We start from the raw sequence: 26526 nt of genomic DNA, 5'->3' as shown, positions 1-26526 counted from the left end.
TTCATGTATATCTCTCCCAGACCTCTTTTTTCCTTCTTCCTAGGTGCTGCATATTCTACATACATATATGTATATTTTTACACCTACCTATATACCTAGATATATGCTCCACATGTACATGACTGATCCAATACCAAGCTGTAATCATGGCGATTTAGCAATTTAGGTATTATTTATAGTACTCCGTAGCCCATATGAAGTTCTTGGGAGGGATGAACAAGGGTAGCGAGGTGCTTTGTAATCTAGTTTACATATCATCTTCAAAACATCCCAAAGACATTGAAAACAAAACACCGGCACTAGGGGTATGAACTAAACGGATTTCAGCACTTAACCAATACACCTAGCGTATACAATATTTCCATTCAAATCAAAGACTACTATAGTACTTACTAACATTTAGTCTCGCCCATTGGTATTCCGAAGTACCTGAGTGTTTTTGTACTTTTTAATCACGTGAGGACGCGCCATTGTTTCGCGCGTCAGGTGCGGCCTCTCACGAAGGAACGCGTTGCCCCATTCAGTTCGTGTATGTTGTGTTGACAATCAAAAGCCCCATCGTTCTTCTAGCCAGCCAGCGTGTGAATATCCTACTAGATCATCATGAAAGTGATGTAAGTGACTCTGAGCCAAGTTTAGCCATGTTTGGCGGGCCAAAGTTGAATATATATTTACATTTTCTAGTGCACCACCCCGCCCATCGTCGAAGGACAAGAACTACGGCAGGTCGAACTATCAGGCTTCAAAATCCCAGAATCTCGATACACTTCGCAAGCCATTTAAATGCCCTGCACCAGCGAATGCGGTATCCACGTCAGACCGACCTGTCCGAAAAAAGAGAAAGGTAGACTACAGAGGAGCCGATGAAAACGAAGGAACAAGTATCGACACGTCATATGACGGCAATGGCCATCAAACGCCTTCGCTGCCAAAATTTCCAGTCTTCCAAGTGAAAGATAAAAATCTCGTCTTTCGAAAAGCGTTCTCTATTCCTTTGAAAGATAAATCCCAAGGCGAGTATGGTTCATCAAGGCCTCCGCCGACCCTTGGGCTTCGACGTGGAGCCGTATTTGTCCCTAGGCCTCTACATGACCCATCAGGCGAATTCGCGATTGTTCTTTACGACCCGACCGTTGACGCGAAGCCCGAAATAACCCAAGAAAATGTGATCCAAAAAGAGGTTGAACCCTCGAAGCTTGATGCCCCGATTGTGCATAAAAGCCTTGCTGAGATTCTCGGAATCAAGAAACAGGTGGAAAAGGATCACCCTAAAGTTCCGGTCGTAATCGACCCCAAGATTGCCAAGTGTCTTCGCCCACATCAAATTGAGGGAGTCAAGTTCATGTACAAATGTGTCACGGGGCTTGTCGATGAGAAGGCTCAGGGATGCATTATGGCTGACGAGATGGGCCTGGGAAAAACGCTCCAGTGCATTACTCTCATGTGGACATTGTTAAAGCAATCTCCTAGTGCCGGAAAATCCACCATCCAGAAAGCCATCGTTGTGTGCCCAGCAAGTTTGGTAAAGAATTGGGCAAATGAGTTGACAAAATGGCTTGGTCCTAATGCTATCAATCCATTTGCCATTGATGGGAAGGCGCCAAAGGAAGAATTGAAACGCCAGCTTCGTCAGTGGGCAATTGCTTCTGGCCGATCCGTCACACGACCAGTTATTATCGTCTCATATGAGACTCTGAGGCTTAATGTTGAAGAGCTCAAGCACACCAAAATCGGCCTCCTATTTTGCGATGAGGGGCATCGTTTGAAAAATGCAGACAGCAACACATTTAATGCTTTGAATGACCTTAACGTATCTAGACGAGTTATTCTCACCGGCACACCTATTCAAAACGACCTGACGGAATATTTTGCTTTGACCAGTTTTGCCAACCCAGACCTTCTCGGGTCGCGATTGGAGTTTCGAAAACGATTTGAAATACCCATCTTGCGTGGGCGAGATGCCGACGCGTCGGAGCAAGAACGCCAGCGCGGAGATGAGTGCACATCTGAATTACTTGGCGTTGTCAATAAATTCCTAATTCGACGAACAAACGACATCCTTTCTAAGTATCTCCCGGTCAAATATGAACATGTGGTTTTTTGCAACCTAGCTCCGTTTCAGCTCGACCTGTATAATTATTTCATCACAAGCCCGGACATCCAGGCCCTTCTTCGTGGCAAGGGCAGCCAGCCTCTCAAAGCTATCAATATTCTAAAAAAACTCTGCAACCACCCCGATCTCCTAAACCTTGCAGATGACTTACCCGGCTCGGAGAAATGCTTTCCAGAAGACTATGTCCCCAAGGAAGCTCGAGGGAGAGATCGGGACATCAAGCCCTGGTATTCGGGGAAGATGCAAGTCCTCGATCGAATGTTGGCAAAGATTCGAGAAGACACAAACGACAAGATTGTGCTTATCAGCAATTACACGTCTACACTAGATCTCTTTGAACGTCTCTGCAGAGAGCGCCAATATGGATGTCTACGGCTTGATGGAACAATGAATGTAAACAAACGACAAAAATTAGTTGATCGTTTCAATGATCCAAACGGAGATGAGTTTATCTTTTTGTTGAGCAGTAAGGCAGGTGGCTGTGGCATTAATCTTATTGGCGCAAACCGTCTTGTCCTCTTTGATCCTGATTGGAATCCCGCGGCCGACCAGCAAGCTCTGGCACGAGTTTGGCGAGATGGTCAGAAGAAAGATTGCTTTGTTTACCGCTTTATTGCCACGGGCACCATTGAAGAGAAGATCTTCCAGCGGCAATCTCATAAGCAAAGTTTATCTTCGTGCGTGGTTGACTCTGCTGAGGATGTGGAGCGCCATTTCTCTCTCGACAGTCTTCGAGAGCTCTTTCAATATCGGCCTGATACGACTAGCGACACTCACGATACATTTAAATGTAAAAGGTGCAAGCCCGATGGCCGACAATTCATCAAGGCCCCTGCTATGTTGTATGGTGATACAAGCACCTGGAATCACTTTGTCAACTCTCAGCTGCAGCCCATACAGGATCTGTTGCTAAGACAAGAGTATGCCGGGAGTGAAGTGTCAGCTGTGTTCCAGTACATATCGCATTAGACCTGCTTTAGCTAGATTTTGTAGCTATTCAATTTTACAAGAGTGCATGTATATATGCATATATTATGTATGGCTGTCGATGTCCCGCATTCATCGAAAGTCTCCATCTATGCCGTCTATACGGAGTACCTAGGCTAGCACTTGGCGGGCAGTGTAGCTTAGTAGATCTCTATTAGCCGGGGCAGTATGGGTATTGCTTCTCCGTATTTCGCACCTCGCTGGAAATTAAAATAAGGTAGGTGCGGAGCCAGGACCTTCTCGCACTGCTAAAGCTGCTCCGGTAATGGCGCTAGGGACCGAGCTCCGTCTTTAACGCCATTTCGGGCTCCGAGAACTATTACCGAGAACTTCGCAAAAACGAGCTCACAGAGCGGCGACCGATGCTTCCGCTGTCTCGTGCCGAGGCCTCAGCCGCAAGGCTACGTCTTTTCGCCGTGTAAGAACAGATGTTGGGGCTGCGAAACTGAGATAGATGCGCTATGCAGCAATCGTTGCTTGAGCCTTGCCTGGCCATGCTCGTGTGCAGCCACTGAGAAATCGCCGATTTATCCAGCTAGTTGACGTAACTTTTGGCATGCAATGCAAGAAGCTTACATCTGCGACGTCACATGTCTAGCATTCTACAGCCGTGGTTTCGGAGTAGCTCTTGGGCATCACGGCGACACGCGCGGCAGTTACAGTGGCCTGCAGGTTGGCTCCAATGGTGGTGCACCCATCTACACGCTTACAAGTTAGCGCTGTAAGATCAATGGCTCATCAAAACACGCATCCTCTGTGTGCTGTGATAGACGCACAGATAATTATCTAAGCCATGGCATTTGTCCACTTGAATTTTACAATCTTGAAGCTGTCTACCTAGGTACCTATGTATGTAGTTCAGCAGGTGCAAAGTGGGCTTGGAATAGTATTAGGGATCAGCAAGATTCGCCTGCTGCATGCTAAAGCCTATACTGTAACACCAGCTCATGTATGGGGTAAATGGTCCGCACGGGCAGAGACGAAAAAAAAAATCACCTACCCCCCGGCGCAAGCCAAGCTCGGCTGGAGGGGGAGGTTTAGCTCGGCACAAGCGACAACGCGGGCCAAGGGATTGTTTTTACACGGCCTGTGAGTGGCCAGCGAGGGTAGGGCCATGCCAGCTCTAAGACGCACATTCTGTCATTGCCCTGCTATCCCGGCTGAGGGTTCCATCTTTTTCTTGTCTTGCGGACAACGACTGGCCGCAGCACGAGCCGAAAAACACCTCTCCCCACCCAGGCAAATTCCACTCTCCACTCTGATGTCTTTATAACATTCCCCCCTCCAAGGCATTTTCTGGTTTTGACGACAGATTTCTGCTGCTCGCCAGCATCAAAACTTTTCTGATTGACTGCAGTCTATAGACTCCTCAATTGGCCGAGTCAGCATCATGCTTGCTTCCAGACAGGTTCTGGGCAGTATTGCTCGGAGCCGCGCCGCCGGTGGCGCGGCCAGCAGCGTTCGCCGTCTGGCTACTGTATCCGACTCTGCCCTCGATAGAAAGGTCATTGGACTCCCTATGCCCTCTGGAGAGCATCTGTGAACACCTCTCTGGATTTTAATCGCTTGGGACTTGCCGTGCTGACATACCTCTCACTCACAGGTCCGCCAGAACAACTGGGAGGAGAACAACTTCATCAACTACAAGAAGATGTCCGAAAACCTCTCCATCGTCCGTGCCCGCCTCAACCGACCTCTGACCTACGCCGAGAAGATTCTCTACTCTCACTTGGACGACCCTCATGGTCAGGATATTGAGAGAGGCAAGTCTTACCTCAAGCTGCGCCCTGATCGCGTTGCTTGCCAGGATGCTACTGCCCAGATGGCTATCTTGCAGTTCATGTCCGCTGGCATGGATGCCGTTGCCAACCCTACCACCGTCCACTGCGACCATCTGATTGAGGCCCAAGTTGGTGGTGCCAAGGATCTTGAGCGAGCCATTGGCATCAACAAGGAGGTTTACGATTTCTTGTCTTCTGCCTGTGCCAAGTACAACATCGGTTTCTGGCGACCTGGCTCTGGTATCATCCACCAGATTCTGCTTGAGAACTATGCTTTCCCCGGTGGTCTTCTCATTGGCACTGATTCGCACACTCCCAACGGTGGTGGTCTTGGTATGGCTGCTATCGGTGTGGGTGGTGCTGACGCTGTTGACGTCATGGCCAACCTGCCTTGGGAGCTGAAGGCCCCCAAGGTCCTCGGTGTTAAGCTGACTGGCCAGCTGTCGGGATGGACTTCGCCAAAGGGTGAGTGATAATCATGGGACCTTTGCTTCCCCCCCACTGAGTTCAGAGGCCTCTGCTGACACGATAACGATGTAGACATTATTCTCAAGGTCGCCGATATCTTGACTGTCAAGGGTGGTACCGGCTCCATTGTTGAGTACCACGGACCCGGTGTCGAGGGCATCTCAGCCACTGGCATGGGTACGATTTGCAACATGGGTGCTGAGATTGGTGCTACCACCTCCCTGTTCCCCTTCAACGATCGTATGTACGACTACCTTGCCGCTACCAAGCGCAAGGATATCGGAGACTACGCCCGAGCCTATGCTACCGAGCTTCGCGAGGATCAGGGTGCCGAGTACGATCAGCTTATCGAGATCAACCTGTCTGAACTTGAGCCTCACATCAACGGCCCATTCACTCCTGATTTGGCCACTCCCATCTCCAAGTTCAGCCAGGCTGTCAAGGACAACAACTGGCCTGAAGAGCTCAAGGTTGGCCTGATTGGCTCTTGCACCAACTCCTCCTACGAAGACATGTCCCGCGCCGCCTCTATCGCTCGTGACGCTCTCGACCATGGCTTGAAGGCCAAGTCTGTTTTCACCGTTACCCCTGGCTCTGAGCAGATCCGCGCCACCATTGAGCGTGATGGTCAGCTCCAGACCTTTGAGGAATTCGGCGGCATTGTCCTTGCCAATGCTTGCGGTCCTTGCATTGGTCAGTGGGACCGTCGGGATGTGAAGAAGGGCGAAGCCAACTCCATCATCTCTTCATACAACCGAAACTTTACCGGACGTAACGACGGCAACCCTGCCACTCACTCTTTCGTCACCTCCCCCGATTTGGTTGTTGCTCTCTCCATTGCGGGCTCTCTGCACTTCAACCCCCTTACCGATAAGCTTGTCGGTAAGGATGGCAAGGAGTTCATGCTCAAGCCTCCCACTGGCGATGGTCTCCCTGTCAAGGGCTATGATGCCGGCCGGGACACCTACCAGGCCCCACCAAAGGAGCGTGGCACCGTCACTGTGCAGGTCAGCCCCACCTCCGATCGTCTCCAGGTCCTGGAGCCCTTCCAGCCCTGGGATGGCAAGGATGCCAAGGACGTGCCTATCCTGATTAAGGCCAAGGGCAAGACCACCACTGACCACATCTCCATGGCTGGTCCCTGGCTGAAGTACCGTGGCCACCTTGATAACATCTCCAACAACATGTTGATTGGTGCTATTAACGAGGCCAACGATGAGGCCAACAAGATCAAGAACTTCACCACTGGCGAATGGGATGCTGTTCCCGCAGTTGCCCGCGACTACAAGAAGAAGGGTATCAAGTGGGTTGTCATTGGTGACTGGAACTATGGCGAGGGTAGCTCTCGTGAGCATGCTGCTCTGGAGCCTCGTCACCTGGGTGGCCTGGCCATCATCACCCGAAGCTTCGCTCGTATCCACGAGACCAACTTGAAGAAGCAGGGCATGCTTCCCCTGACTTTCGCTGAACCCGCTGACTATGACAAGATCAAGCCTGATGACAAGGTAAGCTTCTAACCCTTTTTTATAGCCGGATTTTATTTTCTGCCAATTAAACGGTGGATACTAATAAACTATATAGGTTGATATTCCCTGCACTGAGCTCGCCGTTGGAAAGCCTCTTATCATGACCGTTCACCCCAAGGACGGCAAGCCTTTCGAAGTGAAGCTGCAGCAGACTTTCAACGAGGCACAGATTGAGTGGTTCAAGAACGGAAGCGCCCTGAACACCATGGCCAAGATGACCAAGAACTAGAAAGCGAAAAGCTTTTTTTTTTCTTTTTTTTTAAAAAAAATAATGAACATGGCACTGTTATAAAGGTCCATGATCTCATGACAAGCCAAGAAGCGAGAAAGAAACTGTTGAAAGAGTCTATCGAGCTCAGATGCGTTGGAAGTCATTGTATGCTTTTAAGTCAACTGTGTATGTAACTTTTGGTGACCACATCTAGTATATATAACAAGGAATAATAAAAAAAAAACGTTAAATCCGAGGCACTATATATATGTATTATCCGCCGTATCTATATTTATACAGCCCTGACGCAGTAGCTTGCGCAACAACATGCTGGATGCGATTTATTGTAAATGCACTACGAAGTGTTATGTACCTTATTTTTCGTCAACACACCTTGCGCCTAAAGATGCACCTTACCTAATTCCGTAATGTATCTGCGGAGTTCTACCTAGCAGCACTGCAACACCCCCTCTAAGCCTGGTTTGGTCTTCCACCTTCTAGCTACCTACAACATGCACATGCACGCAATGCACAGATAAATCCTATGCAGCTCTGATTTCAGCTCTCGACCGCCATCCGTCGCCTCATCCATAGCACCGATTATCGTTCGTCTTTCCCTGCCGAATCAAGCATGAAACGCCTGGAAACATGGATACAAATATTCAGCGGGCGCTGAATGACAAGCTATATGACAAGCGTAAAGTTGGGGCACTTGAGTATGGCACAAGTCCTGCCCAACTGTTGATGCACTGCTCCCATATACATTGCTTACTCTCGCTATATGCTCTAGACTTGAGAAGATAATACGAGACCTTGTTGCTTCCGGATCGTTCCAGCGCGTTGAAGATATCCTTGAACAGTTATGTAATGGTTATGCTTATGCTGTTCATCAGCCACATGCTCGAAATGGCGGCTTGATTGGTCTGGCCGCAGCGGCGATTGCGCTTGGCACGGTATGTTCAGCTTTTCGTGCTAGCTCTTGTGTTAGCTGCACGAGGGTATATTGAACGCTTAGTCTTCAGACTTGCCTGTTCTGCCGCGTGTCAAATGTGCCGTCCTCTGTTCGATTTATTGATCTTTGCACAAGTCAAGGCTTTTATGTTTGTTGGTGCCACTACTAACCCTTTTAACAGGAACTTCCTCGCTACCTTGTAAACATTGTTCCTCCCGTGCTTGCCTGCTTCACTGATCAGGATGCGAGAGTCCGATACTATGCATGCGAGGCTATGTATAATATAGCCAAGGTAGCCAAGGGCGAGATATTGGCTTATTTTAACAGCATATTCGATCAGCTATGTAAAGTATGCTTTCCCGCTGCCTTCTTATGCTGTGTGTGTGTGTGTGTGTGAGAGAGAGAGAGAGAGAGAGAGAGAGAGAGAGAGAGAGAGAGAGAGAGAGAGAGAGAGAGAGAGAGAGAGAGAGAGAGAGAGAGAGAGAGAGAGAGAGAGAGAGAGAGAGAGAGAGAGAGAGAGAGAGAGAGAGAGAGAGAGAGAAGATAAATGGTTGAGAATGACTGGTTAACCGATGAACTTTCTTATAGCTTGGAGCGGATTCAGAATTGTCGGTCAAGAACGGAGCTGAGTTACTGGATCGGCTTATAAAGGACATTGTATCCGAGTCTGCTGCATCCTATATTTCAGTCTTGGAAACTTCTTCGAGCGTCGGAGATAATACAGCTGCAGATGAGCATCAGCAAAACTTACCTACGGCATTCTCATTACAGCGCTTTATCCCACTGCTCAAAGAACGCATTCACGTCATCAACCCGTTCACTCGACAGTTTCTTGTAGGCTGGATTACACTTCTAGACTCAATCCCAGATCTAGAATTGGTAACATACCTCCCGGAATTCCTCGGCGGGATCCTCAAATTCCTTAGTGATCAAAATGTCGACGTTCGCGTGGCTACACAAACTTGCCTTGACAAGTTTCTCAACGAAATCAAGAGAATCTCCCAAGTCAAAAGAGGGCTAGTGGAGAATAAGAGATTCAAAGAAGGCGGTAAAAGGAAGCGTCAGGAGTCTATGGACAGCACCGGCGGTCGTCCTCATCTGGATGAAGGAGATGAGCTCGATTCTGATGCTTTAAATGATGATGATGAGGACAGCCTGGAAGAAGACTGGATCCCCGGACAGGATGTAGAAATCAACTATAAAGAAATTCTGGATATTCTTACAGCCACTCTTGATTCCCCATTAGGTTCGTTTATTTCTTCTGGTTTATATCCTTTTCATTTCATGTTATGTACTGATGATGATCAAGAGGAGGATTGCCTACTCGAGTCGCTCAGATGGATTGTTGAGTTTCTTGATATCTGCCCTGAAGAAGTGCTACCTTTCACACCCAAGATCTTAGCCCATATGCTCCCGGCAATGGCCAGCACCAAAGAGACCATTCGCCTTGCGGCGACTAGAGTCAACACTTGTCTCATGGACTATGTGGTTTCTTTGTCAGATGAATCCGATGTCAATGCGACGCAGGCAGCAGCTTCGATGAACGTTCGGATGTCTTTGTCACAAGAGAAAGGGGATAGCAGCAGCGTCGGTCGAACATCTCTATCAAATTCCAGAGATATCGAAATCCGTAGCTCAACGCCGGGAAGTGGCCGTGTGTCTTCCACTGCAGTCGCCACGCCTAATGCAAACCAAATTCAGACCAATCTCGACTATACTGCGGCTGTTAATTCGCTTACGTTGCTTTTCCTAAACGACCACGAAGCTACCCGTGTAGCTGCTCTAACCTGGCTCATCATGCTGCACCGAAAGGCCCCACGCAAGGTATTGGCCTTCAACGACGGTACCTTTCCAGCACTTCTCAAGACCCTCTCAGACCCTTCTGATGCTGTCGTCACTAGAGACTTACAATTACTGTCTCAAATTTCTCGCAATAGTGAAGATGATTACTTCGCTAGCTTCATGGTTAACTTACTGCAGCTATTCTCTACAGACCGTAAATTATTGGAAACTCGAGGTAATCTTATTATTCGGCAGCTTTGTATCAGCCTCAGTCCAGAGCGCATATACCGAACGCTGGCCGATTGCATCGAAAAGGAAGAAGATGTTGAATTTGCTAGCATAATGGTGCAAAATCTTAATAACAACTTGATTACTGCACCTCAATTAGCAGAAGTCCGCAAGCGTCTGAGAAATTTAGAAACAAAGGTATGAAGCCAAGTTAATCGTCAACCCCCCCCCCTTTTTTTTTTTTTTTTTTTTTTTGTATTCAAGCCTTCAGATGAGTGAACGTCACCCACTGACGAGATATACAGGACGGTCAGACTTTATTTGTGGCCCTGTTCAGATCATGGTGCTACAACGCAGTTGCAACGTTCTCTTTGTGTCTACTGTCCCAAGCTTATGAGCAGGCATACAACCTGTTACAAATTTTGTGAGATCTCTTGATAAAGCCCCTATGAGCTGGGTACTTACACTTGAATAGTGGTGAATTAGACATGACAGTCAACATGTTGATCCAAGTCGACAAGCTTGTTCAGCTTATTGAATCGCCCGTATTCACTTGTGAGTCTTCCATCCAGCTCAAGTTTATTGATAGATGAGTGAGCATACACCTTCAATTTTCCAACTAACGAGAGACAAAACAGATCTGCGTCTGCAACTACTAGAGCCTGAGAAATACCCGTACCTCTACAAATGCATGTATGGGATTCTCATGCTTTTGCCGCAGTCATCTGCGTTTGCTGCATTAAAAAATCGACTCAACAGTGTCAGCTCAATTGGGTACCTGCAAATTGCCCCACGAAGGTAAGATTGATGCACAGTCTGGATATTCAACTTGGAAGTGGAAGACTCAGCAAATGTCTAACGAGCAACAATGAGTACAGTGTAGCAGGTGCGGCGACGTCGTCAAATTATGACCGGCCGAACAGACTGAAGGGGCGAGAAGACGGGGCAATACGATGGGTTGAGCTTTTGGAAAAATTTCGCAGCGTCCAAGACAGGGCAAGAAGAAGTCAACGACATAGTGTTGAGATAGAAGACACGTTCTCGGCTGGGATCGGCGAATTTCGCATAGGAGAAGCATCACCAGAGGGGAAAAACAGAGACAGCACTCGAGTAGGGCCTCCTGGACCGCCTGTGCCGTTGAAAGAGCAAGTCCCGGTAATCTCCCCACCACCTGTTAAAAAATCAGGGCTTGGAAGGCAATTTGGCAGATTGGGGGGCGCCGTGTCAGGGAAATCCCGTCGAAATCAGTAGATGCCTCGGGAATAGTTTTAAAAGAGAATGAAAGGAAGCGCGGCAACGATCTATTCGATAACGAAGCCGATGACTTTTGACTTGGGCGCTATTGTTCAATTATGAGAGTTCAGTCCACATTTTACTTATAGTTAAAAAAGGCTGCCAGCTTCCAGTACCACTTTAATATATGATTAACAATGGTCATAGATTGCTGGTAGTTGCGTTAGCTTATGGTCCAATGACATCGGATTTTGCTAGTAGACTTACTCTTGTGAAAGAGCAGCAATGTGCTCACTGAGCTCTTTCATGTGAAACACTAGGGTATGGTATCGCTGCTCCAATTCGATCACATCTCCGATGGTTAAATAAGGCGTCACGACGGATGCACCGAGAGCCGTAACGCGGTCATGGAGATCGGGAAGCTGTGCAGACACGGTCTTTATCCTTCGCTGCACATCCAGATTTTGCTTGGCCAAATCTGAGGGCGGCTTATAGCACTCGCTCTGTAGCGTATGGAGCAACTCCTCAGCTGCCTCAGCCTCTCTCTGGAGGTGGCGCTCAAAGGCATCAACTCGGGCTGCCGTCTGCTCAGCCCCGTAAATCGAGCTCTGGAGGCGAAGCATCAGGCTGCCCAGATGATCGGGATCAGGGTTGGCAGTGGCAGCCTCAGAGGCCACTGTGGTGAGTGCATCCAGAGCGCTGGCCCCATCTTTGGGTAGACTGTGCTCTATTGCGTCGAGCAAATGGCCCTTTGTAAGAAGGGTTCCGTTGGGAGAAGTGGCTGGCTCGGCCTTGTTGTGAGCGGCGGTTAGTCCTTGGAGAGCAGTCGCGTCCACTCGGGCAAGGAGGCGGCGTTGGTCGTCAGCCGCTTCGTTTAAGGATACGAGAGCAAGGAGCGCCTTGAGGGTATCCTGGTTTCGCTCAAAAGACGGCAATGAAGTTTTCCATGCAGGGGATTTGGACGCAAGCCAGGCATCGACGTACGACCAGTCACGGGCAGTAGATGCGGCAATACGGGCAACGGATGGCGAGAAAATAGCTGCTGAGTTATCAACCAGCCTATGAGCCATAGCCTTGTATTTTCCTTCGACGTCTTTTTCTCCTTTTTTCTTCTTTTCTTTCTCTTTTGACCCCCTTTTCCACCGAGCACTATGTCGGGTGCATAATGAGATGCAGAGGGAGAGCCACAATGCCCCAGGCACTGCTGCTGATGGTGGCATGCAGCTTACACTACGTCACAAATGCTTCTTTGCACAAAAAAAAGAAAAAAGGAACAGCACATATGAAATGCAAGATAGCACCCACACAAATATTACTATAAACAAGAGCTAATACTCATTTATTATTTCAGTAGAAAGATCTATCGATATATTAATATCCAGTTTATCCAGTGACTTTATCTTTGTCTCAAAAAACATATGGTGGCGTATACGATGCTATTCTTTTCGTCCTGCTAGTTTTTACTTTTGGCCCATTTATCTGCAATTATCTTCATAACGTCCTTCTGCTGGCTGTCTGGGTTCTCGATTCGAACGATCTTCATTTGTTCTTTAACAAACAGCTGGTAGTCACTCAATTTACCAGCGGTCGAACCTTGCCGCGGTGCTGGTTTTGTCTGCTCAAGTAGAGCTTTGCAACTGCCACATCGATGTCTCTTGGGGTCAATGCTCTTGGAGTGGCGCTTATACTCACAGCTGCATGCTGTGCAAGCCCATACATATTTGAAGTCAATTTCATACGTATGTTTGGTGGTAACCTTGATGCCCTGTGAGCCAAATAGTTTGGAACACTTTGCCGCCCAGACCTTGAACTCTTTCCCATGAGGGTTATCTTTGATACCATTGATCATGAAGTTGGCCAAATGGCAAAATTCATGCGCTAAGACATTAAGCAAGCGCTGCTCGTCATCGATAACCTTCTCGGCAAGCTCAATCGATGAATGGTGTCGATACTGTTTCACCTCCACACTAACGCCGTCCTTTGTTTGCTTAGAGCTCACCGTCTCTCGCTTCCAGCTTGCTCGGCCAGCTGTTGTCTTGAGAGTCTTGCTCCACACAATCTTGACTCCTCCAGTTGTCTCAGTCAATTCTCCAATTTTGCCATCCGTGATTTGGGTGTCAAGTTGCCGGAGAAAATCTGTCGCCAGCTGACCTTTTTTCGCATCAAACGACTTTTTGGTTTGCTTTTTCGGAGAGCTCGTTTTTGGAACTTTAGACTGGGTGGGGGTGGGTTTACGAGGAATATGCGGCTCATACTGGTCGTCGTCAGACTCAAGATCCCGAGCATTATCGAATTCTAGCTCTCGCGAAATCCTGATGTGAAGCGCTTCATCGGCTGATCTTGGATCCTTCTGTTTGTCGTTTCTAGGAGAGATGATAGGAAGATTTCGTAACGTGTCTCTTTCTAGCGATTCTTCAAGATCCAGTTGAAGGTGTGAAAAGGGATGAATTATATTTTGACGACCCTTGTTCTCAGAAGATTGTCGCTGAGAGTTCGGCCCCACGGTCTGGAGAGGGCGCACAGATCGGTTACGAGGGTGTTGTGTTAACGGTTCTTCTTGATTATCGTCAGACAACCCTTCGTTTGTGAGAAAATGAGATCGACGTAATCTCAATGCCGAATAATCAGAGTTCAAGAGTCGAGTTTTCGATCCAGATTTGTTGGTAAAGGGAGTTTCGTCAGGCAGTTTTGAAGGCCCTCGAAAACCTCTTACTGATCCTGTCGACTCCTTTCCCGAAGCTAGATTGTCGCCATGTTTCTGCTTGAGACGTGACTGAAGGCCATTTTCTCTCTTTCCAGATTTCTGAGGGTGTATAAAGCTGCTTCTGGGCTGAGGCGCTGTCTCCTCGTCAAAGATACCATCATCGGCGTGATCAAGGGATGACTCCCATTTCTTCCGTATCGCTTTTCTAGTAAAGGTTGGGATGGCGCGTTTAGGTGTTGTGTCTTCTGAGTCGGATATTAAGTCGATAATTTCGGGTGTTTGTACCTCCAAATCGTTGAGCCGCTCTGCTGACTTGGTTATAATTACACTGCTCTTCTCAAGGCTGGATATTAACCTTGGCTGCGAATATTTGGGCTGCGTGTGATTCGGAGAGCAAGTCAGAAGGTTGTCTAGGGTCGGTAATTCATCATCGTCACTGCTAACATAGAAATCAGCTGCACTGATAGGAGCCATATTCAAAATATAATATTGTAGCGAAGTTACAACGCCAAGCTGCTCTCATTGCAGTGACATAATAGCGTTTGTTTACTTCAGTTCAAATCGGCAACTGGATGCCGAGCAACAGCTGCTAGTAGCGCCCTAGTAGCTGGTTCACATTAAAGCGGGGTGGCTACATGTGCCTGAAGAATACACGTGCCAACGCCAACATCGGGGATAGGTGCTGGAGAGAGCAACGGCATGATATTACTGAGCTAACTACTGTTGAATGGATTCAAAGTGATTCTAGAACGGTTCCAACTATGCCGCGATTTGCTGGTTTTCACTCGTATTTTGTTCATTTTAGTTTTTTGCTCGGTGTACCATTACAGAAAGTACAAGATCCTTCAGGCACTGTCTCATATCGCCCCCGCATGATTGGCCCAATACAGTCGAGTTCCTGAGCACCTTTGTGGCCCTGCAAAAATTCTACCGCTATTACTTTTTTCTCCACTTTAGTCTTGCGACAATAATGATTATATTCTAGTACTAGTAGCGCCGTACTTCTTTCAACTTCGAAGGTAGGTGTGGCAGTCCTTGGTCGTCAGTGACATGTTCATGATAGTTAAACAGATGCCATGAAATTCGGCCATGATTTCAAGCAGTCCTTGGCAAGTCAAGGTATTACTATACTTCCTCCAATAACCTGAGCAGTTGTATCTGCCTCCCAAGCCGCTTACAGTCGCTTATGATCCTGTAGGCTTCCCGCCTCACTGGGTCGCTCACGCGATCCCGTATGGCCAGCTAAAGAAATGCCTCAAGAAGGTTCAACGAGAGCTACAAGAGCTAGGCCTTGATGCTGAGACGTTGAGAACGCTCCTCGACTGCGATACGGACTCTCCAGTTGCCTTAAACTATAGTCTTACTGGTAAGCCCCCTCTTCTAATATTTCGCATATGTTTTATCTGGGGAGCAAGGTCTTGGATAGTATTACTGACGCTGCGCAGCATCCTCAAACTCTACGCTCGTCCGGCCGAAGTTGACAGTATTCATTCATTTGCACGATGGCAATATTGTCGACGCCTCTTTGGCGCCGACCACTCGTCAGTTTTTTGAGAAAATCTCCTCGGGATCAGTAGTTAGCCACGCTTTCAATGAAAAGGAAGCTGGGTTGGCAAATATTTCACGTCTCAAGGCGACAGACAAGACAGCAGACAAGACAGCAGACAAGACGACGGACGAGACGACGGACGAGACGACGGACAAAGGAACGGACAATACGACAAGCGCAGCGTCACAAACAGAGGCAAACCACCATGAAGAAGACAGTTACGAAAGAATAGAGGTGCCTCTTGTCTTTGACAGTGTCTTCTTTGACATGCTTCTGAGTGATGTCAGCAACTTGGATGCCTTGCAAGCCACGGAGGAGGATCAGTTACAAGAAGAAGTTAAAGAGCTGGGAAAACAAGTATCGCAAGTATCACGGCCGACTCGCTTCTCTAAGAGTGATATGGACCGCTGGAGACGTATCTTCGAACTGTACTTGGATGCAGAGATCTTCTTTGCAACACACGAGCGTGAACACGGGGCTCGTTCCAGTCAGAAAGCTCTCAAGCAGCTGCAGTGGTTTCAGGGAGAAGTCAACAAGCAACAGCTTGTTAGCTCATTCAAACTGCCAGAAAGCCGAACTGCCTTCTCGAAATTCCTCGAATTAAACCTTGATCTCTTAAAACATTTGCAGTTCCAAGAATTGAACGTATTGGCAATCTCCAAAATATTGAAGAGTATGAACCATACTTCCCCCCTTCCAACTTTTGTCTCCCCAAATCATCAGTTAACAGTAGGCATAGAATTTGATAAGAGAACAGCGTTGGGCGTTTCTCGTGCTTTACCACCAGCAATCAGCTCCCGAAAATTATTATCCGACCATATTGCTAAAGCAGTCTGCGCTCGAATTTCGGATGAGCTAGTGTCTATTATACCCCAAATTAATGATTATCTTTGTCCGATATGCTATTCATTAGCATATCAACCAGTTCGCTTGGACTGCCAACACGTTTTTTGCATTCGTTGTATTATCAAAATCCAGCGGCGCAAAGAGGAGAGCTGCCCCTTATGCCGAGCTCCCGTGGTCATGAATGCTTCCATTGGTAAGTGAAACTACCTGGTGAACTTGGAACAAAGAAACAAGGGTGGTTTTCTAACATCGTATAGACAATCTTGATGCGGAATTAGAAAAATTTATGAAAAAATATTTTATGAAGGAGGTAAAGGAGAAACAGCGCGCTAATGAAATAGAACGGGGAATAGAAGAGTTTGGTCCAGGCTATACACGATCTGAATGTAGCGTTATGTAAGAGATGGGAACGGCGAGCATGAGATTTTTAGAGCCTTGTTTTATACTATTGACCTCTGCGGTCCTATGATACCAGCAAACGCGCATCAACTGCAAATATTCTTTACATGTAGTGTTTATATATATACAAATATTTTAATTCTAGGTTTTTGTTTTTGTATCATGTTTTCAGCCTAGTACTTAAGATCTGCTAAACATAACCATACATAGACTGTATGTGGTTTCACACGGAATCCAAAGGGCATAACGCATTTAGACTTTGCATGCCGTCTCGTATCACTATCACCTATATTAACGCTTTTATTTACTGCATCAACCTTTCCAGCGTTATTGTTACTGGCGGATCTCGAGTAAAACCTGGACTAACCAGATTCAAGCAATGCTTACGGCCTCAGCTGCTGCCAGAGCCTTTTGGAAGAGTAGCTGCAGCTCTTCAGTCTCCTCCAATCCTACGCTGACACGAACAAGATCCGGGTCTACGCCATACTGAGCCGCCCAATCCAATTCCTGAAAGTGTGCTAATAAGACATAGGGAGAGCAGAGGGTGAAGTTGGTGCCCAAGCTTGGTCCTTTTGCAGTGTCCATGTTATTATAAAATTCTTGAGCTTGTTGTGGATGAGTGAATACGATGGAGAGCAAACCTCCATAACCACCATCGGGAAGGCGAACCGCCTCGTAATTGGGCTTTGATGGATTATACTTTGGATAGTATACGTCTTTGACGACAGGATTGGCTCGCAGAATTTCGCATATCGCCTCGGAATTGGTGTTGATGCGTTTCACTCTGTTGGCAAAATCGCGGCTATTTCTCTCCATAAAGAGTATATCCTCGGGCCAGTACGTGTTTTCGTAGATCTGTTCCTCAAAGACTTGCTTGAGCAAGCGGTAGTGTCTGCCTTCTGGGTTCAGGACGGTACACCCGCCCATAACGTTTGAGCCGCCCGAAAAGATCTTTGTAAGGCTGCTGACGACAATGTCGGCGTACTGAAGAACATTGACGTTTGCAAACGTCCCTATTGTCTCGTCGATGACAACGGCAAAGTTGAATTCGTCGGCCAGTTTGCGAATACGTTTTAGATCGGGGCAGGTGAGCAGCGGGTTTCCTGGGAACTCAACAAAGAGTGCCAGGAAGCGCTGTCCATCCTTTAGGAGGCGCTCGAGTTCATCGAGCTCCTCTGACGATGCATGACCATAAAAGACGCAACCAGGTCCAAACTTTTGTATGATTTTGAGCGTATCGACGTAAGGAAATCCAAAACTTATACTCTTGTATGAGCCCAAGGTGGCTAGGAGCGCACGGTGAGCGTTGAAAATGGCGTTCATGCCGCAAGGGTATAGCAGAACATCGGTCTCGTCGAGGGACTCCATGCCACGGCTGTTTGATTTGGCTTGCGACGTTGATTCATCGTTCATATCAGTCTCACCCGAGAGAGAGCCCGCAATTCTCCTGCGGATGGCTGATCTCGCCTTGGCCACTTGAGTGAGGTCCAGGTTTCTGCCGAAGCGCTCTTCAAGGAAACGAGAGCTTTCACTTGCTTCCTCCGGATTCTCAGAAGAAGAAACGGTCTTGGCTTCTGAACCGTTTGTGCGGGCGCTACCGGCGGCGGCGGCGGCGGCGGCGGCCGTACGCGAATACCGCTTTGGGCCACGAATTAATTTCTCCGGCGGTGTATGTGATTGCTCTTCTTTGATTGCAATAAGCTGCCCGTGCTTAAAAAGCCCATGAGAAAACTCAGCGCGCCGACTTGAAACACCATCGCCGGTGTGCTGCCAATACTGCTTTGCGACAGAGAACGACGCCTGCGGGAAGATGACGGCAGAAATGGTGGGCGACAGCTGCTTCAGCAGTGGAGAAATGTCCTTGGACGTATCCAGAGCAAGGTCAACTACAGAGAGCCGTTCAGAGACTTGAGGAGACACCCGCTGGCGCATGAATTCGAGACATCTTCGAGCAGCGCTGGCAGTAGCAAAGAGCATAGCCTGCTGGTCTGGCCGGCCGAAAGCGGCGGCAACGTCTCGAGCAAAGGCATCAATGCTCTTGTGAATGAAGAAACTAGAACAAGTCAGAGGCATGGAACAAGCATCGTCTTGATGGCCGTTACTCACCGAGGGTACCCTGTGACCATGAGGCCCATCACCCAATCCTGGCCTTCTTCATAGCCGATGTTGGCTTGCCATGTGGGTAGCGAGACACTCACTGCCTGTAATCGCGGCTGCAGTGTCAGTTGCTTGTCTCACCAATGCAACATATATATGAAAACATGAACATGCAAGGCCCAAGAGCAACTCACATGAGCAGTGTCCTGGGGTATAGATTCGCCCAGCGGAATTACAGGCATTGTGAATAGGACAGGCGCCTCTAAGGTCTGGCCAATTCCAAAAATTCCAGGAGCACAGTTTGGCTGCAATCTGAATTTACAGCTATGAGTTGAGGTAGTTAAAATTGATCACTTGAGACACGGCCTTCTATATAACTCACTCGGCCTAAAGATCGGAAAAAAGTTGATGTGACTGTATGAAATGAGTCATTAGATTTACATTACAGCCTCGCTGCCCACTCTACGATTTCATTCCGTCTTCCAATGGCTTGAACAGTTCAATTAGGATAATAAACTCGTGTCATATCAATACATGCAACACATGCATCATTTTATCAGTCTCGTTGCTCTGCTGCATGCGCCATGTTGTTAAAGTTTTTATGACTGTCACTCATCTTAGTACTTACTATGTAGTTACGCCGCTCCGGTCCTGGCACCAGTGAATGCTAAAGCGAGATAGTACTATCAAACTTTATACTTCCTACACACCTTAGGTAAGTGGTTGAACTAAAATACGCGTAGCTACAGCATGCAGCACCCTGTAGATCGAGATCGAGGCGTCTGCAGCACCTGTTGCCATTGTTCCTCCCGGCGCAAGATCCAAGGCACCTCCCCAGGCTGAACCGCCATGTTGCGCATGGAGGGGCGGAGCAGCACCTTGTGATGTCATTTGCCAACCCCACCGTGGTATTTAAGCTAGCCATCGCCAACTGCGCGACAGCCTTGCCTCGCAAAACGGGTGTCCCATTTACAGCCTGCAAACAACAGCACAGCCCATATCGATTCAGCCATGTCGAGCTACAGAAACACCCCCCTCTACGGCGGAGCCATTGCCTGCGACCTGCCAAAACACTTCGCAGACGTAAGGTGCGCAAAGCTTGCGACTCTTTTCCCCCGCGGCGCATCGCATTTCGCATATCGATGATGGCCCTGTACTGACAAACACCTCATTTCGCAGCAAGCTGAGACAGGTTCCCGACAACCAGGAAGTATGGATCGATAAGGATGGGTTTACAAGCATCATCTTCGATATTTCAGAGCGCGTTGGCGGCCCCGGTTCCAGCCCAGAGATCGACGGCCGTGCCATGACCACGCATCTGGAAGACATGGTTGGAGCAGACATCGACACAGTCAAGATCTGGAACACTGCCGAGACCGAATTCACAAAAATGAGCGAGTATGTCAGATTTTTTTGGGGCGCGCTCCATTTCTCTCCATCTGCTGCGAAACAGTACCCCGCTAACAGAATACCTGACGATGCAGCTTGAAACTCCCCGCATATACCCTCATCGCGACGCAGACACCCAAGACCCATTCCAGCAGCTCAAACTCTGCGCCCGACTTCACGGCCATCACCATGACGCTACTTCGCCTTGAAGAGCAGAAGACCGACATCCTCATCACCATCAACGTCCCCCACATTCGAGGTGAATACGATGCTGACGAAGTCGATCTTGAGCTGGGCAAGCAGGGCAAGCTCATCGGAGACGCTGTGGAGATTGCAGCGCGCATTTGGGAAACTTTCGTGATCAAGGACTGGGGGCTGTTTCACGAAGCTTGAAGCATTTAATGAAAATGAATAGTATACCAAAGACATGCATGGGCTTGAACGAACAAAGTCGCCATGCGCATCTATCTATCTATATGCTTGTGTTTTTTTTTAAAACGAATAAGTAAGCGCTGTCATTTTAGTTTTAGACCTATCCATGAACGCTTGGGACTTTTTATATACGGAGCATTCACAGCCATGTACAATCGCTAGTAGATGCAATGTTCTTATACTATCACATCTGGTACGATCGCATTATCGAAATGCGTGAGCTTATCTCGCTGCACCCACTTTAACCCGCCACATCGAGCTTGGGGTATTCTATTTGCTGATTGGGCAGAGTTATCGGATCTACCTCGGCAGTCCATTCCTTGCACCTTGACATTTTATTGAGCGCCAATCGCAAACTTTTAGTACAGCAGCGAGACACGCCGAGACCCACCCAGTAATGATTTTCGAGACAGCGATGGTTAGGAATCGTCTGCCAATTGTTCACATCGCCTTAGCCGTATCAAAATGTCCTCACAGGTTGCAAAGGCCGCCCGTCGGGTGACCCATGAGCTTCATGGTATAGTTGTATCTGCTGGTCTGATGCAAAAGACCGTCAAGGTTCGAGTTGGTGGCCAAAGATGGAATAAAGTCATCAACAAGGTGTGTATATATGTGAGTCTGCTACAGTTCATGCTTTTAACTAACCGGCCAAAAGTGGTTTGCAGACCCCAAGCACTATCTCGTACACGACCCCAACTCCTCCCTGCGTACTGGCGACGTTGTTTCTATTGTTCCCGGCTGGCCGACATCAAAACACAAGCGTCACGTTGTCAAGAAGATCATCGCGCCGTACGGAACTCCAGCCGAGGAGAGGCCGCCGATTCCTACATTAGAAGAGCGTATTGCTGAACGGGAAGCCCAGCAAGCTGCCAAAAGAGAACGTAGGGCACGCAACGAGGGAGACCAGAAGGAGTAACATGACAAAGGGGCACCACACGATAAAGACACCACACACAAGATGAATAAACCACAAATCCGAATTGGCAAAATGCGACAAGGCTGTATGAATAGATCGGGCGGCTTCTTTCCTGGAGGCGCCCTCACATTGTTTAATAGCAAAGAGACACCCAAAAGCTGCTCCCAAAAAATGAGTTAGAGTCTAGCAATATAGAACTCATAATGAACTCCCGCGCTTCGATCGTCGAAAAGATTTGACGAAGCTCGCACGCCGTAGCCGCTACTTGATAATGTTTCGATCTTGTATCGCTGTAATTTGCATGTATCGCTCAAAAGCAGAAAAGGGCTGTCTGTATCTGGATGCGCATGTGCAGCTCAGCTCAGTTTAGCCCAGCTCAGATTAACCACCGCGTTCTCCAAATTTTTCGGCCCATTCTTCATATTCTCGTATGCCTTTCTCGTCCACACTTGGTCGAATGGATTTCAAGCTTAGCTCAAAATCTGAGACATCAATGGGTCGTATTTCTTCCTTTGCCATGTACAAAAGAGCTTCCCCGAGAGATCTCAAAGGCCCCATGGCTGCGTCTTTAGCAAGAGATGTAATATCAGATCCCGAAAATCCTATCGAGCAGCTGTTAACTAAGCGTCCAGAAAAGCAACAGTTGTCTCTAGACAATGCTTACCATCTGTTTCCTGCACGAGTTTTTCTATATCCGTGTCCGACAAGCTGTGATTTTGTTGCCGCAGCAATGTCCTCAATTGTGTCTCTCGTGTCTGTGGTTCTGGTAGTGGAATGTATTGTCGACGCACAAATCGCCGCCGTGCAGCCTCATCTATTGCCCATGGTAAATTCGTAGCAGCCAGCACCAAGACCCGCTGGGCATCGCTGCGTTTATTCCCTTTACCAGTCGTCTCTCGACCAGCGGCAGCCTGTTGGAGCTCACTCCACTGGATGAGGAACTCCGTCTTGATTCTTCTTGTAGATTCGTGTTCACCAGACCCAGATCGTTGAGATAACAGGGAATCGATTTCGTCGACGAATATAATACTGGGGGCAAGCGCTTTGGCAAGACCAAAAAGGGCCCTGACTAGTTTCTCCGACTCTCCTAGATATTTGCTCGTTAAGCTACTAGCAGATATAGAGAAGAAGGTAGATTTAGATTCAGTGGCTACTGCGCGTGCCAGCATTGTCTTTCCAGTACCTGGCGGTCCGAACAGCAGCATTCCACGAGCTGGTTCACGTAGGCCCATAAACAGATCAGGTCGTAGAAATGGATAGACAACTGTCTCCCGTAACGAATTCTTAGCCACTTCCAAGCCCGCGATATCGTCCCAGTGAACTTCGTCTCCTTGGACAACAATGTCGTTGAGAATTTGTTTCGCGGCACCTTCATCTATACCGGGCGGCAAGTTCTTCAGAATTTCTGACTTGGTCTTTGCACCGACCGTTTTATCGTTTGGACGTTCTCTCGCTATACTGGAATTTCGTTGTCCTCCAGGGGTCCCAGTATTGTTACTAGTGGAAGCTTTGACGCTGCCTCTTTTACTCTGAACTGACATTTCTTCGGAAACTGGGGGCTTCCGAGGCGTCACATACTGCTCTGATTTACTCGGTGATTGGTACAATATGGAAGGTTCTTGGTAGGCTGATGAAGATGTCAGGGCGCTTGATGCTGCGCTGATAGACAGACCTGAAGGCTGTGGGAGACGTGATTCATCATATGGAGGAACCACGCTCCATTTCTTGGGCGACGTACGTGGAGTTTTCACGTCATATGATAGTACTGATTTTTGCGAATTAGGTGAACTTCGCTCAAGTGATTGACGCGGAGATGGGCGTGGGGAAGGGCGTGGGGAAGGGCTTGATTTTGAGCGCCCTTCAATGGGATAAGGCCGGAGGAGGTTATCTCTGGCTCCTGAGGATCCTGAGGATCCCCATGCTATAGTTGCAGCCAAGCTCGATCCATCTACCGCGGGCTTGCTCGACCGGCGAGCAGTGGGAGATTGGTCATTTTGCTTCTTTGATCGCAGTGTAGTCCTCAAAGTGCGCTTTTCGGGACTTTGGGCACGGCTTGACCTGTCGCCTCTCGTGTCTGATAAATCTAGGGATCTCCCATCAAGACGCGAACGTGCAGACTCGGCAGGGGTGCTATGAATTCTCCGAATCACTTCTTCAGATGACGTCATTGCATCAAGAGAGGCTCTTGATGGGAAGACGGGACGTGAAAGCTCGGAATATGTTACAGCTGGAATGGTGCCGTCTCCAATGGTCCCTGTGGCCTGGCTGGTGCTGCCGCTGGCTTCTCCGGTGGCAATGGCGTCGTTATAATAAGTCGAGGCAAAACTGTCTTCCCGGGACAGTTTTAGTGCTTCTAAGAGATCAATTCGTTCTTTGCATTGTAGCTCTAGTTCTTTCAGCGCATCTATCAAGACAGTGTCCGAGCCGGTATATGATTCAGAGACCCTCGGTGCGCTGGACGACGCGTAGTATTCGTTTATGCGTCGAAGAGCGGCTTTCCAATATCGAGTGGCTTCACCTTCATCGCCCTAAGTCAAATTAATGAGCACGAGTCGAAAATTAAAGCCAGGATAAGTGTGTGAAGCTGGCGAGGATAATCCATCATCTTACCTGGCCCTCATAGTAAACCGCTGTTGAGCAACTGAGGTAGCTGTGATCATAGGTCTTCTGAAGGGCAGTAATATCTTTGTTGCTGAGCATTGCATGAGTGGAGCGTCGAAATCCCAGGTGCGTGCTGAATCGGCTAAATGTGATTGTCGTGCTTGGGTTGTAACAAACGGCGTCGCAGAAATACGGCGGTCCAACTAATGTTGCACCGAATATACTAGGCTAGGTTAGAATTTAAGTGACATGCGACAGGCCTTACGCAGCACCTACGCAGGCGTTTCCCAGGCGGCGTATTTGGGGATGGGTCTTATCCAAGCGCCCTTCCTTATCTTAGTGCTGGGCTATGCAGAACTCCGCGAATGACACTGCCAGCCTTAGTGCGTACAGCGCGACTAACTTGCTGCTAGTAGTAGTGGCTGTACCCATTTGATGTCCTTGGTATCACCTAAGCGTCTATCAATTCAAAGCGTATGCTACATATTAGTGAAGTATTGTCTATGATAATTAACTAACGGCAAGATCTAGGATATTCCAGTTATTTTTGTTTTTCTCTTTATTTTGTGTAACAGCGTTGGAATCAGTCGTAAGCAGCAAAAGCTACCTATATAAACCCAGTATATAATAGAGCTTCAAATTTCCCGGCATTGGGTATACCGTTTTCTGTGAATGTTTTAACCAACCATCAGGTGAGCGTAGAATTTAAATGCCCAACCCAAACAACGCTTAATATACATCCAAATGAGGCTCTTCTCGATAAAATCATGTCTATATCAAGAGCTGCCTCCGACTCCTCCTACGAGCTCTATCGGTGCGGATCCTGCTCCACGATTGCTGGTGGGCAAAACGCCAAATCTTCCATATGTCTTCTGATCAACGCTAACGTAGTGCGGTAATATCGCAAGAAGGTTCAAGCGAGACTCGACCCATCGAAGGGCCCATTCCGGAGGGGCAAGCAGCTTTACATAGCCAAGACCAGCTATAAAAAAAAAGACATGTGTTAGCAGTCAAATCAATGGCACACGGGTGGTTTCACTATACCAATATAGCCAACTCCAAGGCCGCAGAGATGTCCCAGTAAACTGGTGCTTGGCATCAATGCGGCGACAACCACTATCATAAGCAATGGAGTAGTCCAGGTAGGGAGCTGATATGTTCCAATAACCAGATACGGATTCGACTTATACGTCCGGATCGCCTCTATGCCTAAAAGCAAAAATACCCAGATGCTACACAGAAAATAATATGATTAGCAGCCAATTTCAAGACCAGGAATATCTGAATGGCTATTTCTCACCTAGCGCCCATAACAGCATTATTAGCTCGAAGGATGACAATCTCAATCAGGAGATATAAAATCGCAGGAATCGTGGTTAGAGCTGCTTCCGTTAGATCAATGGCACACAGGTGGAATGCAAATTGTTATCCATACGTCCAAAGAAGAGTGCCAGTGTAGTCAGGGTTCCATATTCGCTTTCGAATCGTTCCATTAACGGCGTCAATGCAATAGCGTTAAGGAGGGCGTGGATGAAGTTCAGGTGAATGAGAGGAAAGGTGTTGAGCCGGTATCCTAAAACATCCATTAGATCATCCGCAAGCCAGCTCGTAATGTGCTCGGGGAACATTGATTACCTGACGCAAAGGAGATCTTGTCCGGGATCAGAGAGCCCCAGACCCTGACATCCCAGAAGCCGGGCAGGCTAGCCAGCCAGAAACATGCTATGCTAAGTAGGATGGCACGTGTGAATAAAGGCAAGCGAAGGATATATGATCTTGCCCTCTGGGTGCTAAAGCCTTGGATACTCGGCATCGCTGCTCATGCGCCGGTCAATTAGTCCCCAGCATCCGGCACTTGGAAGACGGTACAGAGTTAGCACAATTGCGCCCAGAAAGTCACCTAGTAAATACCTGGCAAAGATCAGGTAAGCCAAAATGCGCTACACTGGGTTAAGGCAGCATCAGTTCAGCGCTACCCAATTTGATATATATGGTATATACCAATAATAACAAAAGAGAGTAAATGATAATATGAGTTTATTTTTATTTTTATTTTTTTTTTTTAATAATATAGTGTGTATACTGAGTTATGTGGAATTTAAAAGGTATATTCTAAATAAAATAATTAAATAAAATGCAAGTAGTATTTTATAATAAAATTAATATTAATATTTAAATATATCAAATATATAATTTATAAAAAGAAATATTATTTATAATTGTGAAAACTTTACTTATAAAAGATTTTATTTAATAAATCTTGCTATATTTGCCTTTTTATTAATAAAGAGACCATGTGGCCATTCGTAGTC

At 47.7% G+C, this 26526-nt stretch overlaps 11 protein-coding genes across 11 annotated transcripts; 6 read left to right on the top strand and 5 right to left on the bottom strand.

Annotated features, from left to right (window-relative positions):
• The first annotated feature begins 381 nt into the window (after window positions 1-381).
• RHP54 (DNA repair protein rhp54) lies at window positions 382-3230 on the top strand. Its single transcript, XM_024902372.2, has 2 exons — window positions 382-614; window positions 685-3230. The coding sequence occupies exons 1-2, from the start codon at window positions 604-606 to the stop codon at window positions 3080-3082; spliced, it is 2409 nt and encodes an 802-aa protein (XP_024764459.1). The 5' UTR covers window positions 382-603; the 3' UTR covers window positions 3083-3230.
• Window positions 3231-4375: 1145 nt separating this feature from the next.
• Window positions 4376-7387, top strand: TrAFT101_003323 (uncharacterized protein). The gene is made up of 4 exons (XM_024907706.2): window positions 4376-4604; window positions 4704-5346; window positions 5422-6854; window positions 6931-7387. The coding sequence occupies exons 1-4, from the start codon at window positions 4491-4493 to the stop codon at window positions 7102-7104; spliced, it is 2364 nt and encodes a 787-aa protein (XP_024764458.2). The 5' UTR covers window positions 4376-4490; the 3' UTR covers window positions 7105-7387.
• Window positions 7388-7577: 190 nt separating this feature from the next.
• On the top strand, window positions 7578-11590 carry TrAFT101_003322 (uncharacterized protein). The gene is made up of 9 exons (XM_024907705.2): window positions 7578-7802; window positions 7877-8039; window positions 8220-8387; window positions 8627-9284; window positions 9348-10246; window positions 10354-10472; window positions 10524-10603; window positions 10687-10846; window positions 10927-11590. Exons 1-9 carry the CDS (start codon window positions 7735-7737, stop codon window positions 11297-11299), a joined length of 2688 nt encoding a protein of 895 aa, XP_024764457.1. The 5' UTR covers window positions 7578-7734; the 3' UTR covers window positions 11300-11590.
• TrAFT101_003321 (uncharacterized protein) lies at window positions 11365-12444 on the bottom strand. The gene is made up of 2 exons (XM_024903534.2): window positions 11549-12444; window positions 11365-11492 (listed from the first exon to the last, which is right to left on the bottom strand). The coding sequence occupies exons 1-2, from the start codon at window positions 12349-12351 to the stop codon at window positions 11483-11485; spliced, it is 813 nt and encodes a 270-aa protein (XP_024764456.1). The 5' UTR covers window positions 12352-12444; the 3' UTR covers window positions 11365-11482.
• A 141-nt stretch (window positions 12445-12585) lies between these two features.
• TrAFT101_003320 (uncharacterized protein) lies at window positions 12586-14643 on the bottom strand. Its single transcript, XM_024907704.2, has one exon. The coding sequence runs from the start codon at window positions 14457-14459 to the stop codon at window positions 12735-12737; it is 1725 nt and encodes a 574-aa protein (XP_024764455.2). The 5' UTR covers window positions 14460-14643; the 3' UTR covers window positions 12586-12734.
• Window positions 14644-14755: 112 nt separating this feature from the next.
• Window positions 14756-16924, top strand: TrAFT101_003319 (uncharacterized protein). The gene is made up of 5 exons (XM_024903533.2): window positions 14756-15104; window positions 15184-15351; window positions 15431-16207; window positions 16274-16573; window positions 16638-16924. Exons 1-5 carry the CDS (start codon window positions 15062-15064, stop codon window positions 16778-16780), a joined length of 1431 nt encoding a protein of 476 aa, XP_024764454.2. The 5' UTR covers window positions 14756-15061; the 3' UTR covers window positions 16781-16924.
• On the bottom strand, window positions 16793-19250 carry TrAFT101_003318 (uncharacterized protein). The gene is made up of 3 exons (XM_024910533.2): window positions 19071-19250; window positions 18886-18980; window positions 16793-18832 (listed from the first exon to the last, which is right to left on the bottom strand). The coding sequence occupies exons 1-3, from the start codon at window positions 19116-19118 to the stop codon at window positions 17152-17154; spliced, it is 1824 nt and encodes a 607-aa protein (XP_024764453.1). The 5' UTR covers window positions 19119-19250; the 3' UTR covers window positions 16793-17151.
• A 637-nt stretch (window positions 19251-19887) lies between these two features.
• On the top strand, window positions 19888-20658 carry TrAFT101_003317 (uncharacterized protein; the record flags this gene model as incomplete). The annotated part of the gene is made up of 3 exons (XM_024905064.2): window positions 19888-19964; window positions 20056-20274; window positions 20361-20658. The coding sequence occupies 3 exons, from the start codon at window positions 19888-19890 to the stop codon at window positions 20656-20658; spliced, it is 594 nt and encodes a 197-aa protein (XP_024764452.1).
• Window positions 20659-20743: 85 nt separating this feature from the next.
• TrAFT101_003315 (uncharacterized protein) lies at window positions 20744-24427 on the bottom strand. Its single transcript, XM_024899371.2, has 3 exons — window positions 24224-24427; window positions 22278-24141; window positions 20744-22215 (listed from the first exon to the last, which is right to left on the bottom strand). Exons 1-3 carry the CDS (start codon window positions 24311-24313, stop codon window positions 21995-21997), a joined length of 2175 nt encoding a protein of 724 aa, XP_024764450.1. The 5' UTR covers window positions 24314-24427; the 3' UTR covers window positions 20744-21994.
• TrAFT101_003316 (mitochondrial 37S ribosomal protein uS17m) lies at window positions 21163-21613 on the top strand (the record flags this gene model as incomplete). Its single annotated transcript, XM_024907703.2, has 2 exons — window positions 21163-21297; window positions 21353-21613. The coding sequence occupies 2 exons, from the start codon at window positions 21163-21165 to the stop codon at window positions 21611-21613; spliced, it is 396 nt and encodes a 131-aa protein (XP_024764451.1).
• Window positions 24428-24669: 242 nt separating the features above from the next.
• Window positions 24670-26107, bottom strand: RBD2 (Putative rhomboid protease). Its single transcript, XM_024909552.2, has 5 exons — window positions 25850-26107; window positions 25650-25787; window positions 25515-25596; window positions 25259-25446; window positions 24670-25196 (listed from the first exon to the last, which is right to left on the bottom strand). Exons 1-5 carry the CDS (start codon window positions 26025-26027, stop codon window positions 24991-24993), a joined length of 792 nt encoding a protein of 263 aa, XP_024764449.1. The 5' UTR covers window positions 26028-26107; the 3' UTR covers window positions 24670-24990.
• Between the last annotated feature and the right edge of the window lie 419 nt (window positions 26108-26526).

The sequence above is a fragment of the Trichoderma asperellum genome, chromosome 2, assembly GCF_020647865.1.
Source record: "Trichoderma asperellum chromosome 2, complete sequence".
Lineage (NCBI taxonomy): Eukaryota > Fungi > Ascomycota > Sordariomycetes > Hypocreales > Hypocreaceae > Trichoderma > Trichoderma asperellum.
Note: the sequence above shows the minus strand (reverse complement) of the source record. Positions and strands in the feature narration are given on the sequence as shown.

Bases quoted from the DNA above. Each gene is read 5' to 3' on its own strand.
- TrAFT101_003315 (XM_024899371.2), bottom strand. From the start codon at position 24,313: ATGCTCAGCAACAAAGATATTACTGCCCTTCAGAAGACCTATGATCAC. The intron at 24,142-24,223 runs GTAAGATGATGG...AATTTGACTTAG, and splicing joins CGGTTTACTATGAGGGCCAG to GGCGATGAAGGTGAAGCCAC. The intron at 22,216-22,277 runs GTAAGCATTGTC...GCTGCTCGATAG, and splicing joins ACTCGTGCAGGAAACAGATG to GATTTTCGGGATCTGATATT.
- TrAFT101_003320 (XM_024907704.2), bottom strand. From the start codon at position 14,459: ATGGCTCCTATCAGTGCAGCTGATTTCTATGTTAGCAGTGACGATGAT.
- RBD2 (XM_024909552.2), bottom strand. From the start codon at position 26,027: ATGCCGAGTATCCAAGGCTTTAGCACCCAGAGGGCAAGATCATATATC. The intron at 25,597-25,649 runs GTATGGATAACA...TAACGGAAGCAG, and splicing joins ACTGGCACTCTTCTTTGGAC to CTCTAACCACGATTCCTGCG. The intron at 25,447-25,514 runs GTGAGAAATAGC...TTTTCTGTGTAG, and splicing joins AATGCTGTTATGGGCGCTAG to CATCTGGGTATTTTTGCTTT.
- TrAFT101_003319 (XM_024903533.2), top strand. From the start codon at position 15,062: ATGAAATTCGGCCATGATTTCAAGCAGTCCTTGGCAAGTCAAG. The intron at 16,208-16,273 runs GTATGAACCATA...CAGTAGGCATAG, and splicing joins AATCTCCAAAATATTGAAGA to AATTTGATAAGAGAACAGCG. The intron at 16,574-16,637 runs GTAAGTGAAACT...AACATCGTATAG, and splicing joins GGTCATGAATGCTTCCATTG to ACAATCTTGATGCGGAATTA.
- TrAFT101_003323 (XM_024907706.2), top strand. From the start codon at position 4,491: ATGCTTGCTTCCAGACAGGTTCTGGGCAGTATTGCTCGGAGCCGCGCC. The intron at 4,605-4,703 runs GTCATTGGACTC...TCTCACTCACAG, and splicing joins ACTCTGCCCTCGATAGAAAG to GTCCGCCAGAACAACTGGGA. The intron at 6,855-6,930 runs GTAAGCTTCTAA...TAAACTATATAG, and splicing joins AGATCAAGCCTGATGACAAG to GTTGATATTCCCTGCACTGA.
- TrAFT101_003318 (XM_024910533.2), bottom strand. From the start codon at position 19,118: ATGCCTGTAATTCCGCTGGGCGAATCTATACCCCAGGACACTGCTCAT. The intron at 18,981-19,070 runs GTGAGTTGCTCT...CCGCGATTACAG, and splicing joins TACCCCAGGACACTGCTCAT to GCAGTGAGTGTCTCGCTACC. The intron at 18,833-18,885 runs GTGAGTAACGGC...GACTTGTTCTAG, and splicing joins ATGGTCACAGGGTACCCTCG to TTTCTTCATTCACAAGAGCA.
- TrAFT101_003321 (XM_024903534.2), bottom strand. From the start codon at position 12,351: ATGGCTCATAGGCTGGTTGATAACTCAGCAGCTATTTTCTCGCCATCC.
- TrAFT101_003322 (XM_024907705.2), top strand. From the start codon at position 7,735: ATGGATACAAATATTCAGCGGGCGCTGAATGACAAGCTATATGACAAG. The intron at 8,388-8,626 runs GTATGCTTTCCC...ACTTTCTTATAG, and splicing joins TATTCGATCAGCTATGTAAA to CTTGGAGCGGATTCAGAATT. The intron at 10,247-10,353 runs GTATGAAGCCAA...CGAGATATACAG, and splicing joins TGAGAAATTTAGAAACAAAG to GACGGTCAGACTTTATTTGT.